Source organism: Tauraco erythrolophus, chromosome 21 (genome assembly GCF_009769465.1).
Source record: "Tauraco erythrolophus isolate bTauEry1 chromosome 21, bTauEry1.pri, whole genome shotgun sequence".
NCBI lineage: Eukaryota > Metazoa > Chordata > Aves > Musophagiformes > Musophagidae > Tauraco > Tauraco erythrolophus.
Genome location: NC_141485.1, coordinates 4,620,762 through 4,639,853, shown reverse-complemented (window position 1 = coordinate 4,639,853; position 19,092 = coordinate 4,620,762). Strand labels below are relative to the sequence as shown.

At 49.4% G+C, this 19,092-nt stretch overlaps 2 protein-coding genes across 2 annotated transcripts; one reads left to right on the top strand and one right to left on the bottom strand.

The window, feature by feature from the left end:
• Positions 1-745: 745 nt before the first annotated feature.
• On the bottom strand, positions 746-12,992 carry ZSWIM7 (zinc finger SWIM-type containing 7). Its single transcript, XM_086624738.1, has 5 exons — positions 12,722-12,992; positions 10,898-10,919; positions 6,991-7,093; positions 1,651-1,755; positions 746-1,021 (listed from the first exon to the last, which is right to left on the bottom strand). The coding sequence occupies exons 1-5, from the start codon at positions 12,849-12,851 to the stop codon at positions 905-907; spliced, it is 477 nt and encodes a 158-aa protein (XP_086480864.1). The 5' UTR covers positions 12,852-12,992; the 3' UTR covers positions 746-904.
• Positions 12,993-13,417: 425 nt separating this feature from the next.
• On the top strand, positions 13,418-17,395 carry TTC19 (tetratricopeptide repeat domain 19). Its single transcript, XM_086624541.1, has 10 exons — positions 13,418-13,589; positions 13,659-13,732; positions 13,835-13,945; positions 14,133-14,171; positions 14,739-14,795; positions 15,064-15,125; positions 15,695-15,789; positions 15,988-16,142; positions 16,426-16,588; positions 17,107-17,395. Exons 1-10 carry the CDS (start codon positions 13,418-13,420, stop codon positions 17,238-17,240), a joined length of 1,062 nt encoding a protein of 353 aa, XP_086480667.1. The 3' UTR covers positions 17,241-17,395.
• The last annotated feature ends 1,697 nt before the right edge of the window (positions 17,396-19,092 follow it).

The following is a 19,092-nucleotide window of genomic DNA, read 5'->3' as shown; positions in this document are numbered from 1 at the left end:
TGTTGCTCAGATTTTGTATTTGCAGTAACTGTTATTTACATACAGAATGCTTAATTTACACCTACACAACCTGCCTCAGCCTGTGCCCCATTATTTCTCGCAGTGTTGTGCTCACATGGTGTATCACACCGGGCCACGGTGTACTCGAGGAGGAGCCCCATTGCAGAGCACGGGCAGGGAGTCGCACAGCTGGAAGGCACTGGTTCCCAGCTCCCTGCTGGTGCATGGAATGGGGGAGCAGCAGTCTCCTTCCCCCCGTGTCTGATGTGGACAGCCTTGCCTTGCCTGCCAGCACGAGGTGGTCAACTTGGCTGAAACGGGTGAATTTAAAAGCCCAGTAAGCAGGGTGATGCTTCCAAAGACCCTGTATCACAGTAAGCACAATGGAAGCACAGAGCTGTCATCAGTGTCGAGGTGCTGAGGGGTCCCTGCCCGAGTCCCTGCTACAGGTTTGCCAGTGATGAATCGGCAATTGCGGTGAGCAGCCAGCTGCAAAGAGCCGCTGCAGCATCACTCTGTTGGAGGCCAACTCCCCACAGCCGTGCGGGCACTGGGAGGCAGTGAGGTGAGTTAACGAGGTTTAATGGATCACTAAGACCTGCTGGACTGTTCCTATCCCCACATCACATCTGCACGTATTACAGATTAGTTCCAACATCTTCAGAAAGCCTAAGAATAGCCTAAATAAATGAAACTGAAGTCAACACAGGCTTCTTAACATTTATTAATTAATCTATCAGTGCAAGGCTGCTAATTAATGTCACACTTGGCTGCTGCACAGGAAGAAACCTACTAGCCACAACGAACATTTGATAACCTTGTAGATACAAAAAATGCCAGCTACACAGCTGGGAGGGTACACTTCTGTGTACTTCCTAACACATCCACATGTGTTCCAAATCCTTCATCTTTCATCCTCATCCTCAGCCAGTAAGATGCTTGTGAGCTGCTCCTCAGAGACAGTTAGTTCCTGGCAGGCTCCCATGGCCTGACTGAGGTAGACGGCAAGTATATGTTTGCACTGCAAATAATAACGCAGCCAAGTTAACAGCAGGAGCAACGCAGGAATGTCATGCTCTATCTGGAAGCCACAAAAATCCATCCTGGCCAGAATGGGTCTAATGAAGTGCTCACCCCTCCCAGGAACATGGTTCCCTCTTGGCACGCCAAGCCCTGGCACAGGCTGGTGCTTCAGTTGCCCCAGGTCAGTTCTGCCATCAGGATAATGTAACACAGGGATCTGACACACAGCAAAGTGTTACTGGCTCCTGATGCCCTCCTCACAATTGCAAACCAATTAGTTACCCTGAGCCCTCCCTCACTGGCACCAGGTGAGCTGCAGGACTTCATCAGCCAGACTCAACGTGGCGGTCCCATTAGCAGCAATAGCCCTTGTTCCAAGAAACCAGGGATTATTCATCTCTTGAAAGTCAGGATGGTAATGTGTAATTAAAACAAAAGCCCTCCCTAGCCCGTGTAAGGCCCAGCTCCACCCAAATACCACGACTCCCCGAGGCCAGATTATGCAGTGGGTCAGGCACGGCCTGCGTGGCCAACTCGACACTCCAGCGTTTGCTCCCTTGGAAGCTTCAGGCTGCTCGGGATAAAGCAGCAGGGCACAGCCTCCTCCTCCGCTCCCACACAACTTACCAGAAGGCTCTCGCTCTTCTGCAATACAGTAAAACCAAAAGCAGGACATGTGCAGAAGTGGCAGGAACTGTAGCAGGTGTAGAGTTTGCCCGAGTTCCCAAGGACCTGAAACAAAAGCAGCCGGAGGGGCAGGAGTCAGAGCTGAGTGTTCACTTTGAATTTCTCTAACTAAGCCTGTATCTGGCCCGATGTCCTCTCTACAATCACTCACAGCAGGCAACAGGTGAGCAGGTGCTGCAACACAAAAGTGTCCCCAAACACTGCATCGACCCATCTGAGCTCCTCGGCTTTCTCCCAGTCTCTCCACACCTCTGTCCCTGCAGGCGAGGGAGCGCTTCTGCACCGGCAGACCTCGGCTCCAGTGACTTTGCTGTTCAGAGATCGGGAAAAGGGCAGCGGCACAGACCCCCTCCCCGGATCTCCCCAAGGCCACAGCACAGCGAGCTCCTTCTCCCAGTGCTGGGAGACACAGGATAGCTGAGGATGACAAAGACTCTCTTGTCACAGAAAGCTCCTTTGGGAATCCAGGGCCACCACAGACCTGGGGATGGAAGGACAGCGGCAGTGAGCGCTCGCAGTGTGGCCTTTCTAACCAGCTCCAGCAGCTGGAGGCTGCAAAGCCTCTTGCTGTTCTGCTCCTAAAACCAGCTGCAGCTATTGGAATCCAGTTTTGTCTGAATAAACAAAGCTGAAGTCTCCAGAGAAGAAGCCTCCCAGCTCCATCTCTGGTTTGGGAACAGCGCTGCCTCCTTTTCCCATATGCTGTTCCTCTGCAAGGCTGGTACTGAGGGATATTCCCTCTGCACCATGGGCACGGGATGCAGGCAGCCAGGTGAAGGAAGCATTCATTTCCAGCATGGAGAAGCTGCACAGCAAACTGTGACCTGCCAGAGCTGACTGCATGGTATAGAAAAGCCAACCTATGGATTATTTCTCTTTTGCTTTCTTCAAGATTGGAAAAGAGCTTTTAGACAGCTACTTTAAGAGCCAACTGCTCTGCCCTCCTCCTGCTGCAAGGAAAGGGTCTGCAGGAGCAGAACACACTCGCTGTCTTTAAGCAGAAACTTGAGCTCAAGAGCACGGATTTTACTGATGCTCTGAGGCCCAAACTGAGGGCACCCCATGGCCAAAACACAATTACCACAGAGGATTTGCCACGATGTGGCTCGTATCTGCCACTGCGAGAGCAAGTGCTTTGTGTCAGCTCTGTGGCCTCGACAGCTGGCACTAACGCTTCCTGGATATTCCAGAGAATGGTGGGGATTTACATGTCACCTGGAGCTCTCTCTGCACCCCTTGCCCAACAGGTAACGTCCACACATTTAAGCTCTCCCACAGAAGCGCCTATGCCTCATAATCCCCCCTTACTCCCAGCAGATCTGGGACACAAGTCTCACATTCCCATTTCAGGATAAACCATTCTTCTTTCAGTCTGGCCTTTGCACTGGGCCCTCCTTATACTCCAGGCTGAGTTTGTTTCACTTGTGGTAAGTTTGTTTTTCTCTAGCCCCTTTGATTGTTTTTTCCAAGACAAAGTATTCCAATGGTGCCTTTTCTTCAGAAGTGTTTTCCTTTGAGAAGAGGGGGAAGACACAGACACTGCCAGATCTGGGCTGAGTTTAGTGTTTCCCTGTCCTGACCTAGATGGCAAAAATACAGCTTCTGCCTAATAAGGCAGAATCTAAAATCCAAAGACCAAGAGAAAAAGGTGCCTCTGTTTCTGGCCAGCTGCAGCCAAGCCAGGGACTGGGGTACTCTCTTGGCCCTGAGATGCTGTGAGATTTCCTTCCCCTCATCTGCAGGCACTTGTTGGCTGCACAGCGAGGAAAAATCACCTTGGAGGTGGTGTCCCTGCCAGCTGTGGCACCACGGCAGCTACTGCTGCCACCAGCATACAGCCAGGCAGCACCGCGTCTGCGCCAGGACCTCATGCTGATGCTCAAACCCTTCACAGTGGGGCGGGCTGCCATACAGTTCTAGGAAATTAATTTAAAAAGACATAAAAAGAAGAATCCAATAAAAGTGCAGGATGTGAGCAATGCAAGTGACAGTTGGCAGGAGGGCTAAAGCACTGCCTCTCCCCCTGCTGACTGGCTTAATTCCCACAGCTCACAGCATTTCTGCAACTCAGGCGTCGTGAATAGGTGCCTCAACTGCCCCCTGCTCACCATCTCACACTTCTGCCGAATCCAGCTCAGCTCCACCATCAGCCAGCATCCACCATCTCTGCAGCAGGTAGACTTAATTATCCCTGACCTGGAGTTACAAGTGTTGGCTTTAGTCTGCAGCATAGGCAGGTGTTACACAACTCTGGGGTAACATCAGCCCTTCAATACTCATCGGTGCTACTCCTCCATTAAGTAGCAAGGGCATTAATGCCCAGGCATGACAAGACAAATCATAGCTTTCACTTGACTGAGGGGTCCTTCTTCTCTCATCTCAGCTCCTGAGGGCAAGAGCTGCCTACACTACAGGCTGCAGTCCTAGGGCCTGTCTGAGCAGAGCCATTTTCCCCCGAAGCCGTACCTAAGATGTGCTGGGCGATACAGAATGCAAACAGCATTTTAGTCTGTGAAGCATCAACATCTCAGATTTGGCTATAATGATCCAAAGAAGTTTCACAACAGGACCAGCCTCATGGCCTCAGTGAGAACAGTTCTCCAGCTCCAGCTGCAAGTGAAGGTACCACCTCACATTTCAGCTCAACTACATCTGGGTGCAAACAGCAGAGCTGATTTTCTGGGGAATAAGTGAAGGCGATGACTGCGTACATGTCCAGGCAGCCGTGGATACCCCCCTACTCCCCACTGCACTGGGCATGCTTCTCTGCTGAGGGAGAAGTGCACACAGCTGGGTAATGTGTCTACACCACACAGACATGAATGAAGAGCCAGTGACGCTTCCCAGCTACCCTTGGGTGCTGCAGTGTCCCACTCAGCGTTTCGGTTTCTGCGGCCCCAGATTGTGTTCCTGTTACTGCTCCAGCCAGCGGCCTCAGGGGAGGCTCTGCTCCTTTTTTCTGCATCTCAGGCAGCTGTGCTGAGGAAGAATTTCGCAATGGGACCAGCCTCACACCCCCAGAGAAAATATCTCTTCAGATTCCTCTGTTAATGAACTCATCGGCATGGTCTGAATCAGCAATCGAGCTCCACTGGAGAGGAATGGTGCTCAGGAGCACCTGTGCACCGGCAGGCAGGGGCTGCTTCCTGCAGGCTGCCCTTTGGCTGCCCAGACAGACACAGGCATGGACCCCGGGTGATGCAGGGGGCCGCTCACATCATACCCATCAGCTACCAAGTGCACTGGAGGCTGGGCTTGTCCTACATTAACTCCTGGGGACCAGCCCTGACCTACCTGTCCAGAGGCTCCTTCCCCGCAGGGGAACCGGTGGCTCCTGCTGCCTGCAGAGGCAGGAGGACAGCAGTTCTGGCACTTGCTCTTTTTCAACGCGCACCAGTTGAGCCAACTGTTGGGGCCATCAGTAGATATTAATCCATCAGCTCCCGCTCGGTGACTGCAGGACTGACTCCAGCAGGAGTTTGTGTCCCCTCACGTCAGTGGGGAGCGGGCTGGGCAGGGTAGGGGGGTGCCTGCCTTGCTGCAGCACACGCAGGTTGAGGCAGCACTGTTCAGCAATGACCCTGCCCAGACTAGAACAGGGCGTCAGGGCAGCACCCAGCACATCAAAGCCCTCTCACCATGCTTCTCTAAACTCCTCCGTGTTCATCCTCCTCCTAATATTCATCTAAGAGGTGAATATTAGGCCTCTTAACATGCAGTTAACTCTGCCATGCTGCAAAAAAGCTGTGAGCACACATTTAGGCTCCCTGGGAAGACAAGAGGCTCTAAGCACTCCCCCTCATCCTTCAAGACTCTGCATCCCAGCCTGCAAAGCTCTGCCTTAGCCTGCACGGCCTGACAAAGCTCTGCAAGGAGAACGTGACTGTTCTCTGCCCAGTGGCATATTCAGCCAAGCCACAGTGAAAATGGAAAAGCCTTTGAGCATTCAATTAGTGAGGCAGCTGCTATCTAAGGCTCCTGGAAGCAGTGCTTCTCAGGCTTTACCAAATATCTACAGGCAAGCCCTCAACTCAAATCAAAGCCTGCATTCTTGAGTCCTGTATGTTTATGAATCATGCCTCTCTGGAGGGGCTGATGTCCTCTCCAAGGCCCCAGAAGCGATAAAGACTCCATGTGCAAATCAAGCAATGCAAGCTCTGAACACGTGAAAAACGTGTGTGTCATTACCCAGGCCTGGCTTCACAGCTCTTCTCTTACCCTAGATGACCCCTAAGCATCTCAGCACCTCCAGTGAAGGAGAGAATGCCCTTTGCAGAGAGGATATTTGAAAACGTTCCTCTTGGCTCCTGCAACAGTGAGCAAAGAGATTGCCCCTCCTCCAGTGTGTGAAAAAGCACAGCACCACGTTCAGCAACGGAGGAGGCTGTGCTGTCTCAGGGGGTTAGCAGCTTCTTCACCAAAATCTTACGGGCACAGGGTCCCGCTGCTTATACAGCCTTAGCTAGGGCACAGCACACAGGGTCTCTCTGGCTCTGTGATCCCATGGCTGGACACAGTGGGTCAGTGGCTCACAGAACAGACAAGACTGTCCACAACAGAGATGCCATCGGTGCTGTGGCACAGTAGAGCAAGGAATCATCCACACCACAGAAAAGTCAGAAAGAAGTGCCAATGGCTCCTCTCTTCACACGATGAACCTCAGCTCCATCTCCAATCCTGTGCTGTAAGAGGAGCTTAATCTTTAGGGCTAAGTTGAGCTCTTCTCCCAAAAATGCCATTTTATGAAGATGTTTCTGTGATTCACAGACTTGGCTACGGTGAACTAGAATGAAATTCACAGACTTGGCCTGCATTGCTTCCTCCCAGGCAGCACGGATCCTATCGCCAAGTAGAGGTCAAGAGTGTGCAGGACACTGAGCATTTGGAGTGCAGCAGGGAAAGAAATGTAGTGATGGCAGATAATGCTCCATTGCCTACAGTTTGTCAAGAGAAAGAACTGCCTTTGCTGAATAGGATGAAAGCAATAAAGGAAAATTAGCAATCCCTGGAAAACTTCCTTCTGATCATGATACCCACAAACACGGAAATCATCTCTGGCTGGCTGGGAGCCACAAAGAAAGCAGCAGTGTACCAGCTGTTCTAATTCTAGTCTGTGGCTACTGCTCTCCAGCATCACTTTAGGAATTTGTAAAACACTGATATTCTGTCCGTGTTTATCCAAGTGCCCTTCCATGTTCTGCAAGTTCAGAAAATATTGGCTCACACATCAACTGGAAACCATCAGAAAGTGAGACTGAAGAGGAGAAAACATGTGTGTACCTGGTAGGCAGTTCTTCCACTGGGGGACGTGACTCGGGTGACAGCACGCCGATCCACCAAATCCAAAGCTGGGACAGCAGATGGGCCAAATATGAAGTTCAGCCTGAAAGAGAACACATCTCTAGTTAGGTCACACAATGAAAGGAGACCACCTGGCTTAGCCTTAATCCATGGGATTTAGCCTTATGGAGTCCAGAAGGCCTGTGGCCAAAGGTTCCCATTGCCTCTCAAAATCCCACCACTTACAGCTCCATTAATTATGCTACCAAGCAATGAAGTGCATTTGTCATTCTCAGCTTTCCTGCCTTTCACCAAGCGACCACCAATCCCTGTCCTGTCCCTCTGAGAAAATCCCAGGACTCAGCCCTTAAGGACAGCCTCTACTCTGCCAGCTATTTGGAGCTGTTTTTTTACATTCTTAAGAGAACTTCCAAATTTCCAAGCTGCTCCCAAATGGTCCCACATCTCTTTGCAAAATCCCACTCAGATTTAATTACAAGGTATTTTAAAGATTTTTCTTACACAGGACATTACAGCTTATGTGTTTCTTCTTCAGCACTATGACCCAAACACTATTCTGGCTGCCTGCTGCACAAACAGGACATGAAGTGGTTCCTGTCCTGAACTAAAACGAGACAAAGTACATCAGAGACACAGAAGTGAGATTTTTTTTAGGCAGTCTCTGTGACTGTGGCACAGCGTTAGCCATGTAGGTGAGGTGTTACCTTTAAGCAGCATTTCTGGCTTGACAGTCCCTTTACAGATCACTGATTATTGCAAAGGGAGTGTAGGTGAAGCAAGAGACACAGGTTGTCCTTACAGTGATCTGATGAGCCTTTCTGTTAGTATCCCCATAGTTCTTCCAACACAAACTCTGTGCAGACAGAGCACTGGCACTTAATCAATTTATCAAACAGTAAGTCTAGACTCTAAAGCTGAAAACTTTGCTTCTGCCTAGCACCCTAAATACATGAGGTCTTCTTCAGGGGAAACTGCACCTCTGGCAGCAAAAGCAAGACATACTGGCAAAGAGAAGATGCAGGAAGGAAATCCTGGGGGATGCACAGTGCTGGGGATCCAACAGAGGTTACAGTGGTACACACACAGCCCAATTACCCTTGTTGCAGTAAACCATGAAACCGTCACTTGAGCAAAACGAGCATAAACAGGGATTTTAGTGGAGGCAGCACCAGGTAAACAGGAGCATGTGGAGGCAGACTTGCTAAGGGGAAAAGGGGTTCATGCTCTGGCACACCTTAATTGCACATACAGGTTGTCCTGGATGAGTTGCCATGGATCAGCTTATTGATCAGTTGGTCTTGAATCCCACCTCCAGTCACACATCATGCCTCGGAGCAAGGAGAGAGCAATGATGATACACAGCTCATTGAGCAATAGGAAATGCAGCAGCAGGCCTCCTTCCTCATCCCAGGGAAACTGGTTTAAACCCTGGAGAATGAATGAGTCATTTTGCAGTGATCACATCTCCTCTATCACAGTTACAACTGAGATATAAATTATTCTTTCTCTACCCACCAAACTGCATCAATAGGAAGCTAAAGACCAACAGGGAAATACTTACGACATTCCACTACACATGGAGCCACCAGATAGCATCTGTAATCCGGTTACCATCAGGGCTCACAGACAGCAAATTTATTCCAGATAAACACCCAGGGACAGCATATGCCTTATGTCGCTCCACCCTCACTAAAAACCCTTTCCCTTTCCTTGCCTTCCAAGCAGGACACATCGCCATGCAGGGACACACCACCGCACAGCATCCCTGGAAGTGTTCAAGGCCAGGTTGGATGAGGCTTTGGGCAACCTGGTGTAGTGGAGGGTGTCCCTGCCCATGGAAGGTGGTTGGAACTGGATGGTCTTTAAGGTCCCTTCCAATCCAAACCATTTATGATTCTATGATTTACAGATCAAAGAGTGCCTGAGATGGGGTGAAGACAACATTAGCCAGGTCTGCTCAGGTACACGTTTGCAGCCTGCAAAACATTGCCTCTGCATGACTCTGCTCGGCCTCGGTGCTGTGAGGCAGCACCACAGAGGCACACGCTGGTGTCTGGCTGCTGCTCTGCTCGGTGCTGTAGAATTCCACACCAGCAAGTGATAAAATAAAAAGCTACGAGTCCTGAAGGCACAGTAATTTCCATCCACACACTCACTGTCTGCACATGCCTACGAGGAGGATTTTATCTCCTCCTGATGCCGTGCAAGGGTATATGATAAGCTGTACAGCAAATATGGGCATCTGTACCTTTAGCCTATTGTCCAGACAGCTCACAGGCTTAAAAGTTATTCTGGACCTGTATATCCAGCTGCTCTGAATGTGTTCCAAAGAGCTCAGGGGCAACCCAGTTAACTTAACAGACCTTTTATCCACTGAGAAAAAACCTGTGCAGTCTAGATTGCTTACAAGGGTAAACACCAAGAAAATCAGCAGCGATGAAAAGATAGTACAAAACATGAGCGGGAGAAGAGGAGAAAGCAGAGGAACATTTCCAAGCCCAGTGAAGACACAAAGAGCCAAGGCAGAGCCCTGGCGTCTCCGCAGCACGGCTGACCTATGCGTCTGAATCCATCCCACTGATGACGAGCCAAGCAGACAGACTTATTCCAGGAAGACCTAAACTTCTGTTGCATAAACTTGAGGCAATAAGGACTGGCTTCATCCGAGGACTGAGAGGAGGTGGGTGGGGGAACACTCAACGTAAGACATTCCTTCATGATTAGGTTTGGAACTATAAGGGGGCTGAGTTTAATGAGTTTCAGTAACTTTTTCAAATTTGGAGAATTCTTTTTTCATGTACATAATTCAATCAGCCTAACAGGAAATAAGTAAAAGCAATGCCCAAAGGAAATTCAAGGACTTCAGAGATTTGGAAGAGATTCAGAAATCAAATCAGAACACTTCTGAGCTGCTGGTCACAGGGAATCGATGGAAATCTGACTGCCAAGAGTTACCACCCAACCGTTACTAAACTTAACAGGGAAATTTCTTTCCTCCTCTTTTCTTTTATGACAAGAAGGAAACAAAAAATTACGAGACTTGTCAAATGCAATCCCACTCTTCCAAGGCCATCATGGTCTCAGAAGAGGGAGTCAGCATGTATACCTTTCACCAGTGGTATGTTAGATACCTTTAGACCCAAAGATACTAAGGTCCGAAGAGTTCCTGGTGATCTCTGCTGGCTAAATTACAGGCAGACAGGAACAAAAAGTTAAAGATGAGTCTGAAAAGCCTTCCTCATCTTCTCTACCTTCAACATCAATTAGCGAGGGGTGCAGAACTTGGATGTCTTAGGAGACTGCTTGGGAACGGCTGACATTCACAAGCTTCGATCAACACAAGGATGATGAAGCTGACCCAAGACAACTTCTAAACAGAAAAAACTCCCAGGATAATCTTTGAGTTTACAATTCTCTCGTGCAGAGAGATGATATGTTCACTTTTCCCTCTCTATCACAATGCCCATGACTCAAACAGAAGGAGGGATCTCAGGAGGCTGCTGTGCTCACAATGGTGTGCACGCAGAGAAGATGCAGCACTCCATCATCATGAATCACTCTGAAACACAGTCCACTCTCAGAAAACTCATTGCAGATCTGAGGGTGGACTCAGAGCTCAGGTTAAACATTCTGGGTTTCTGCACATTTAATCTACCCAAATTAGAGAGAGTCATCACAGGAGATTCAGCGATACAGAGAGAATTTCCTGAATCTCTGGAAAAACTCTTGATTTCGTCTCTTTGGACCTTCATTTCCACTACCCGCAAAAACACGCAGCAACTCAGCATGAGAAACACAGGAGAAAACCAGCAGTATGATGAGAGCAGGTTATCAGCTGCCCTTTAGCAGGGCTTTTGGGACAAGAAGTGAAGCAAAAGATACTTACCCCAGCAGCAGGTCATCAGGGACTGCAAGAAAAAGAAAATGAAGTGTGATTTTGCTGAAGCTCCCCACTGTGAGACACAGCTGGTGTCTCCCTCATGTACCCCAGGGGCCACACAGGACTGCAGCGCTCTAACCACCCTCCCTAGCCACCAAAAAGTAAAAAGAAGCAGCAGAATCATCTGCTATGGTAGTGCTAAGGCACTTATCAATTAAATATTAATTAAATATTTGTTCAGAACCACAGGGATCAATTTTAAAAAGAAACGTGGAAGCCCAAATATACGCACTTTTATAATATCCTACCTTTAAAAGCACGCAAGAAAAGGCCTGTGGCCTCAACATCTTACTCTGCCACTTTAAGAAGTTGGTTAAAAATATATATATTGGTTTCCCTGAAACTCTCTTGGCATCAGTTGAGAACTCTGGCATCAAAACTTGAAAAATGTTGTTCTTTTCCCAGTATAGTCTTGCAGGGCGCCACTCGTTTATGGCTTTTAATACAGCACACAGAAACATACTGTCTCCACTTATTAGAATTCCTTGTTAAGGCAGAAAATTACACTTAAGAAAATGAGTCTGTTTGTTGTAGCTAATGGCTTGGGCTCTGATCAGGCAATCTGATCTTTCTGTTATCACTGACGGGACACAATGACTCTGTATTCCACTGGAATATCAGGACTTTTGACTTTAAAATCCTTTGTTTCAACAATTCAAAATATTCTCTACGACTTTCGCTGTTGGTTTGACTTTTCTAACTTTATTCTAATTTAATTCTCCAAAGTGATTGATCAGTTTTTTTCCGCAGTTATGTGCCACTGTACTATTTTGGTGCTTTAAGGAGAAGTATACCTGAAATGGAATGTCGACTTATTTTTCCTCGTTCACAACAGGATTTATAAAGCTCTTAAAAGTCACATGTAGGTTTTGGATCTACTCTAACCTGACAGGAGCCATAGTACAAGTGTGCCAGAAAGCTGCCAATGTGATCACTCAAACAGTTTAGACATGAAGCCTCTGCCCATTTTCCACTAAAACATAGTACTCAGACTTCTCTGAATGTTTATTTGGTTGGTTTTAGTGCAGTTAAAATATTCCTTAAATAGACACTTTCCTTGGGAAGAACCATTCTGTGCTACTTATCAAGTAAACACAAACAGCAATATTCTTTCAGCGCAGACTACAGAACTGTGTGTAACGCCGAGTGCAATGAAGGTAACTGATCTTAACTAGCTGATGGACTTGGCCAAGATTTAACTGTTGGCTCATGCTTCCTTCGTTCAAGCAATGGGAAAGTCGTTCTTTGGCCTGGGATCACCAACACAATACCCTCTGCCGGTCAGTCCTGGAACTCCATCGTTTTTATGAAGATTTCCTTTCCAACTCTAGTTTTCAAATCAGGGAGTCTATAAAAACAGCAGTACAGAAGCACAACACAACACCTACCTACAAGCACAGGAATTATCATCCCTCAAGTGCAAGCACTTGCACAAGAAGCAATAAGCAAGCAGCACTGTCCTCAGTCCCGTGTTCAAAAAGTGTCTAGTTTTTGGAAGAGCCTCACTTTTAGAAGGGTTCTGCTCCTCACCACTGGCACTCCAAACCCCTCTGTGTCCAGACAAGGTGTACCAAGAACAGCAATTAAATATACACGTTTTATAACACCCTACCCTGCCATTCCTGACAGCGAAGGCCACCCCGTGTGCAACATCCACGGAAGATGCAAACAAGGGGAGGCTGACAACCCTCGTTGCTACCTGGAAGTTTGCCAGCACCAGTTTTCCTGGCCCACAGCGTGCCGGGATGGTTCTGGTTTTTCTTTACGTACCGTGTGAGGTCTCCTGAAAAGCCTTTTTGATATTTTCCAAAAGCTCTTCTGCTACTGCTGGCAAGGTGCTCTCCATCTCACTGGCGACTGGAAGCACGACAGGAGGGAAGAGGAGGCAGTGGGGAATCATACCGCAAATCGGGACCGTTCACCCGGGCAGGACTCCACCTCAGCCCTGCCACCAGGCCGAGGAAGGGCATCCTCGGCACTTTTGGAGTGAGTTTTTCACACGTTCTCCGAACGGAGGGTTCCTCACACACCCACAGGTGCCTCTCAGACACCCCCACGTACAAACGGCTCCCGGGGAAGGGGACCGGGGCACGCAGCCGGCGACAGGAAGAGGCTCTGGCCTGGAGCGTCCCGCCGCGGGGCCAGGGCAGCTCCCAGCGGAACAGGCGGCTCAGCGGCCCGGCTGCCCCGGGGCCCGGGAAGGATCTCTCCGGGAAGGGCCGGCGGCTGCCAGGCCCCGGCTGCTGCGATCCCCGGGGACACCCTGGGCACGGCGGGGCCGCGCCGGCGCTATTTAGAGCCGCCGATCCCGGGCCGGCGACGCCGGGGCCGGGCCTACCTGCGGCCGCGCAGCCGTCAGGGCGCGTCTCCATAGCAACCGGGCGCCCTTTGCCCCGCGAGACGCGCCGGCCCGCATCACGTGGCGAGGGCGCGGGCGCGCTCTTAAAGGGCCCGCGGGGCGCGGCGATGGCGGCAGCAGCGCGGCGGGCCCTGTGCCGCCTGGCCGCCCGGCGCTGCCCCACGGCGCTCCCGCCGCCTCGGGCCGCCTGGCGCGGCGGGGCGGAGGGCAGCGGCGGGACGGGGCTGGCGCGGCGGCGGTGGGCGCGGCCGGTCGGGGGTGCCCTGGGCTTTGTGGGAGGTGAGGCGGGTTGCGGGCGGCCGTGCCCGGCGGGGCGGGCAGCGGTCACCGGTCACCCTCGCCCCGCAGCGCTCTCCCTCTTCCCTAGGGACGCCGAGGAGGACGGTGAGGACGCCATTATCCTGCTGCTGAAGAGAGCCAAGGTGGGGCCGCGGCGTGTCACCTCGGCGGGGCCCGGGAGCCCGTCACGGTGGCCCCGGGCGTGTGACCCCCCCCCCCTCCCCGCGGCTCTCCCCTCTCCGCAGCTCAGCGTCATGAAGGGCGAGCTGGCGGAGGCCGAGCGGCTGCTGCACCAGGCCCTGCGGCTGTCGCACCAGTCGCAGAACGGGAGAGCCATCGTCTACACCTACAGCATGGTGAGGCGGCGGGCGCCGCGCCGCCCCCCGGCTCCGCGCTGGGAGCCCCCGAGGGGCTGCGGTTCCCGTCGAGGGCGGGCAGTGCCGTACCGGGGCCGTGGCGCAGCCGGAGGTGGAAGGAAAAGCGGTGGTGTCGGGGCTCGGACCCCGCAGCCTTGGTGGGGCTTCAGCGCTCTGTCTCTTCCAGATGGCAAACGTGGCCTTCATGCGCGGACAGCTGGACAACGTGAGTAACTCTGTTTTTTTTCCCCTCTGAATTTTAAGAGGCCGACAACTTGTGCAAGGTGGTGAAGGTGCGGCATGCTGCGACAAGCTGCGCGCCCAGAGTTGAGAGGCAGAGATTTCCTAGAATAAAGCAGAATAATTTCCCTTGGGACTGCAGTCCCGTGGAGCACAGGCTGCTGAGAAAGGTGCTTCCACGGTTACATTTTGAGCTCCGAAATGGTGCGCAAGGGAAGGAATCCCTCTTACTGTCAGATGCTACAGGCAAGCGTTTAGGTGGGTATCCCAAGGAGAATCTAGGAAAGCCCTGCAGGCACACAGGTGTGGTAAACTCATGGCTGGCACAGCAGTCCTAAAGTAGGAACGAAAGGACCCACAGGTTGGCAGTACCATCGGGCTCTGGGTAGCCTTTCATTTCTAACTGGTCTTGACATACAGTGTAAATCTCACAAATTTCCTGTCTCTCCTGCTGAGACAGGTTTCTCCCAGCAGTCTGTCTCTGTAAAGGGTAGAGATCTTTTGTTTCAAGTGCCATCATTCCTCAGTATTCTCTTCAAAATTCTCATTTCAGGCAGAGAAGCTCTACAAAGCAAGCATGAGCTACTTGCTTGCAGGGGACACAAAGGAGGTACGTTCTTCTGATAAAGGCTTTCAGCTGCAAGATTAACAAACAGTGGTGGTGCACAACTCTCTGGTCTGTTTCTTGTGCTGTAATACCTCCTACTGGAAGTTGGCAATACTAGCTAGGAGCTTGCTGGTGTCTCAGGGAATTCCTGTAATGGATGGCAGCTCTGGAGACAACAGGATTTTTAAGGTCTAAACTTTTCTCTGACAAAGAAATGTTTGTTTGGGAGAAGCAAGAAGAGTAACAGCTGCATTGTGTGTCCTTCTGGCAGGATGACAATGCAATCCTTGAGATGTCCCTCAAGCTGGCCAGTATCTATGCTGCTCAGAAACAGTGAGTTCCCTGCTAAAGGCATCTTTTGCTTTCATCTCAGCTTCACAGTGGCAGTGGTGGCCAAGCAGAGGCTCTTTAAAAATAGAGTGGCTGAGGAAGCTTTGATGTAACAAGATACCATCAACATAAAGCTTCCACAGGCATGATACTTGTCTGCCCACTGTCATGGAGCACAGTGATTGCTGTTAGGACCTGCCCAGCTTAGCACAGAAGTAGCCATAGAGGACTTTCTTCTTTAGTCTCAAATCCACACTTCACAGGAGAGAAGGCTTTTGAAGCAGTTGGTGGCAGGTAACTTACAGCTTCATTTTTCAAGTGGAGCATTGGCATGCGTTGCCTTAGGTGGCCTTGTCTGGGGAGGAGAGGGGGTCCTCTCTATCTCTTGGATCTGTTTGCCCATGGGTCAAGAGAAGGGTCCAGGCCCTGATCAAGGAGAGAGCAGTGAGGGCAAGAAGGGTCCGGTGAAGGGGATGAGTTGTCTTACAGGCCCCCTAGAATGAGGGATTAGTGGTGTTAACATCCCTCCCTTCAGGGGAAGGATTGCTTTGCTCAGTTGTTGCACTTTGCAGGCACAAATTAGCCCTGGCTGGCTATGAGTTCTGCATCCTGACCTTAGAAGAGAAGATTGCCAAGCAAAAGGACTTGCCTGAGGATGTCTTACCAGGTGGGACTGCCTTTTCTGCCAAAGGCTTCTCATTAATTTCTCCCTTTCCCTGTCCTTGATGTTGCTTTCCATATTGCCTAAGCACCATCTTCATGTCAATCCGTTGTCCTCACACAGCATGAGTTTCCTACTCTTGTAGGATGGAGGCTCATGCTTGATGTTGTAGAAGTGATCACTTCCACTCCTCTCTATTTGCAGCTGAAGAAAAGGCCAACACCCGTCTCTTGCTTGGGATGAGTTTAGACTCCTATGCTCGCTATCTCCTAAGCACTAACCAGCTCCCAGTGGCCCAAAAAATGTATGAGAAGGCTCTGCAGATATCAAATGATGTTCAGGGAGAGACTCATCCACAGGTGACGTGTACAATGGTAGTTGGACTACTAGGGAAAGAAAGGCTAATCTCCTAGGGAATAAGGCAGCCTTAACAGCAGCTTTGCTGGCATCAAATGTACACAGCACTAAATTAGGTTCTGTTTTCCTGCCAGGAAGAATGAGAAGGCAGCATGATATATAAATATAAGACACTTTCTTACTAAAAGCTTCTCTGGGAAGCACTACTTTTACTAATGTCAGAGGGGTATGAATGTGGTGCTCCAGAAGTCTTGCTCTGAGGCTTCCTTTTCTGTCCTGGTGCAGACTGTGGTCCTGATGAATGACTTAGCAACTGTACTGGATGCTCAGGGGCACTATGATGAGGCATACTCCTATGTTAAGAGGGCAGCTGAGCTGGCAAAGGAGACCCAACACCCTGAGGAGCACATGGTGCTGAATAACCTGGCAGCGATTCTGATGCACAAAGGTAAATAAATATCCAGCCTATGTCACTGCGCTTGTGCTGACTGCAGATACCTGTATTGCAGGACTGAACTACAGCATTATTTTTGTTACTATTTTTAGTTCAAGCAGTAGGTCTGCTGATTTTGTGTAGGCAACCTGTGTTGTTTTCCAATTGAATTCAGCTGCTGAAGGATCCTGTCCAAGATAAATGCAGTACTGGCACATCTGACTCAAAAGGTTGCCAGGGAATCTAATTTCCCTAGTCCTGTGTCTACAGTAACTGGTTCCAAAGGGACTGAAGACATGCTTGAGGCTTGTTTCAATATCTTAATGCTGAAACAGCACCTTGTCCTGTCATCATTGCTGCTGTTCAGCTCTTTTAGTTGGCACCCTATGCTGGATGTTTTCTGGACCTCCCTAGTGCTTGAAGTGTTCCAAGAAGTCCTTTGCCTGTCCTCTGCACCTGGTCAGCTTCAGGAAGGGACTCTGAAAATGGGCGGTGTAATTGACGAGCCATGCCACTTTTTCCTCTTGCTACAGAAGACTTTCTGCAAGCAAAAGAAGTGTACAAAGAAGCTCTCAAGCAGGCACAAGAGAAAGGAGATGTTGCTTCTGTCCAGCATATCCAGGAAGAACTAGCTGAGCTGGCCAAGAGGAGAAAGGGCTCCAAATAAGTTTGGCCACAGAGTCCAACCTTGAAGTGGCTGACAGCAGCAAGGGTTGGTCAGTACAAGCAGCCTGGGACCAGTTTGGTGCAATTCTCCAGGGGAACAGCGTGAGGAGTTTAAGGACTGCTTAACAAGAAGGGCTGCTATTGCCTAACAACTTAGCCCAAAATAAAGTTGTGAAATCTTAACTATGTGAATTTGTGGTGTAGTCTGTGGTTGGAGGGACCTACTGTGCTAGTGATTTAACTTTGTCTTGACTGAACTGCAAGTATTAATACCAGGCTAGTCCTTTGCTACTCCTGACTGTTCAGAAATACCCAGTTTCAAAACATGGCTGTATTAAAGCTACGTCATGAAAAAGAGAACAGGCAGGAATTGTCTTGCTTTTTCCCTGCTGGCTAGCACGTATGTTTGTCAGAGCTGCAGCTCAGTATCAACTTCAATAAAGCATTTCCCAGGCTATACCTGTACCACGACAGAGCTGTAGCTCCATGTCCTTTTCAAACAAGTTGTCTGAAGATCAAGTGTTTTTCTTCAAAGCATTTAGCATGCAAAGATAGAATGCGCCCTCTTAGGGGAGGGGTGAGATTGTTACCAAAACAGAAGTAAACACTCAGCTACCTTACCCCAGTCAAGAGCACACCGAGTGCCAAAGCTGTCCTCCTCTCTTGAACAGGTCAGTGCTGGAATGCTGAGGCTTGCTGTTGGAAAAGATGGTACCTACAAACCATCAGGTTTGTAATGTACATGCCTTCATGTGAATTAAGTATGAGCAGCCTGCTTATACAACAGAATTTTTCAGTTCTGCCCTGCAGGGAAGCCTAACGTTAAAGGCAAAGGAGAATTAAACCAGAAGTTACCAAATCTGTGTTTAGCTAGGAGAGCAGAACTAATTCTGTCACTAACCAAACATTATTTTAACCTCTCATTCGTAAGAACTTCAGCTGGTTGGTACAACCCTTAATGTTAATTGCATCTTTAGTTTACTTACAGTAGCATTGGTGGCTTCAGCTCTGCTTAACTTCGAGCTAAGAGAAGGAAGGCAGGTTTTCTAGAGTAGATGTTCAGTGAAGCTGGAAAAACTTAAGTCACATATACAGCTTTGTTCTCAGCAAGCTAGGAAGTAAAATCATGGCTGTTACAGGCACGCTTGTACTAAAAGAAAGGCTCTAACACCTTAGAGCCAATTTTCTTTAAAGTTTTGAGTTTTAAGTGGCAGACCTTGGGCACTCCAGCAGTGTTAACTGGGAACCCTGCAGCACCCACTAAGGGAAGCGTTTTGCATGTTCTCCTGAACATGGCCTGATGCTGCAAAACAAGAGGGAGACACAAGAAAAGCAAATGGAGAACTGATCCCCTTTATTGATTGGTCTGAATCCAGAAGTCACTGTCTACTGAAGACATTGTGTGGGAAAAAAAAAAAAAGTTGAGTTTTATGATGCATGGGTTTTTCAAGTCTTAAATGATTTCATATCAGAATCACGAAACATATCAAGATGAAAGCATTGTGAAAGCGCTGTTAGAAATCAGTTAAAAATTTGTAGTAAACTACACTTTGTAAACATGACTTACAAACACCTTCCTGTTTGAAACAGGTCAGATGTAATTCCATACTTGAAGATCCCTGGAATTGTGGTAAACCCTAACTTAGGCTCTGGAGAAGTTTTTACACTGGAGAAGTTAGAACTCAGGTAACAAACGAAAAAGCAGCAACATTTTATGTGCAAATGCCACTCAAGCTGTATCTTAAGAGAAAGTGACTATCCTACTTGGGGTATCTTGCTGCTGCAGCAGCAATAACATGAAGCTTTGCAATGAACATGCTCTACTTACTGTACAGTTAGACATTTTTGTCTGT

Coding starts and splice junctions, on each gene's coding strand:
- ZSWIM7 (XM_086624738.1), bottom strand. CDS start 12,851: ATGATTCCCCACTGCCTCCTCTTCCCTCCTGTCGTGCTTCCAGTCGCC. Junction 7,094..10,897: donor CCTGATGACCTGCTGCTGGG/GTAAGTATCTTT, acceptor GTTCTCTTTCAG/GCTGAACTTCATATTTGGCC. Junction 1,756..6,990: donor GTGGAAGAACTGCCTACCAG/GTACACACATGT, acceptor CTTTTGTTTCAG/GTCCTTGGGAACTCGGGCAA.
- TTC19 (XM_086624541.1), top strand. CDS start 13,418: ATGGCGGCAGCAGCGCGGCGGGCCCTGTGCCGCCTGGCCGCCCGGCGC. Junction 13,590..13,658: donor TGCCCTGGGCTTTGTGGGAG/GTGAGGCGGGTT, acceptor CTCGCCCCGCAG/CGCTCTCCCTCTTCCCTAGG. Junction 13,733..13,834: donor TGCTGCTGAAGAGAGCCAAG/GTGGGGCCGCGG, acceptor CCCTCTCCGCAG/CTCAGCGTCATGAAGGGCGA.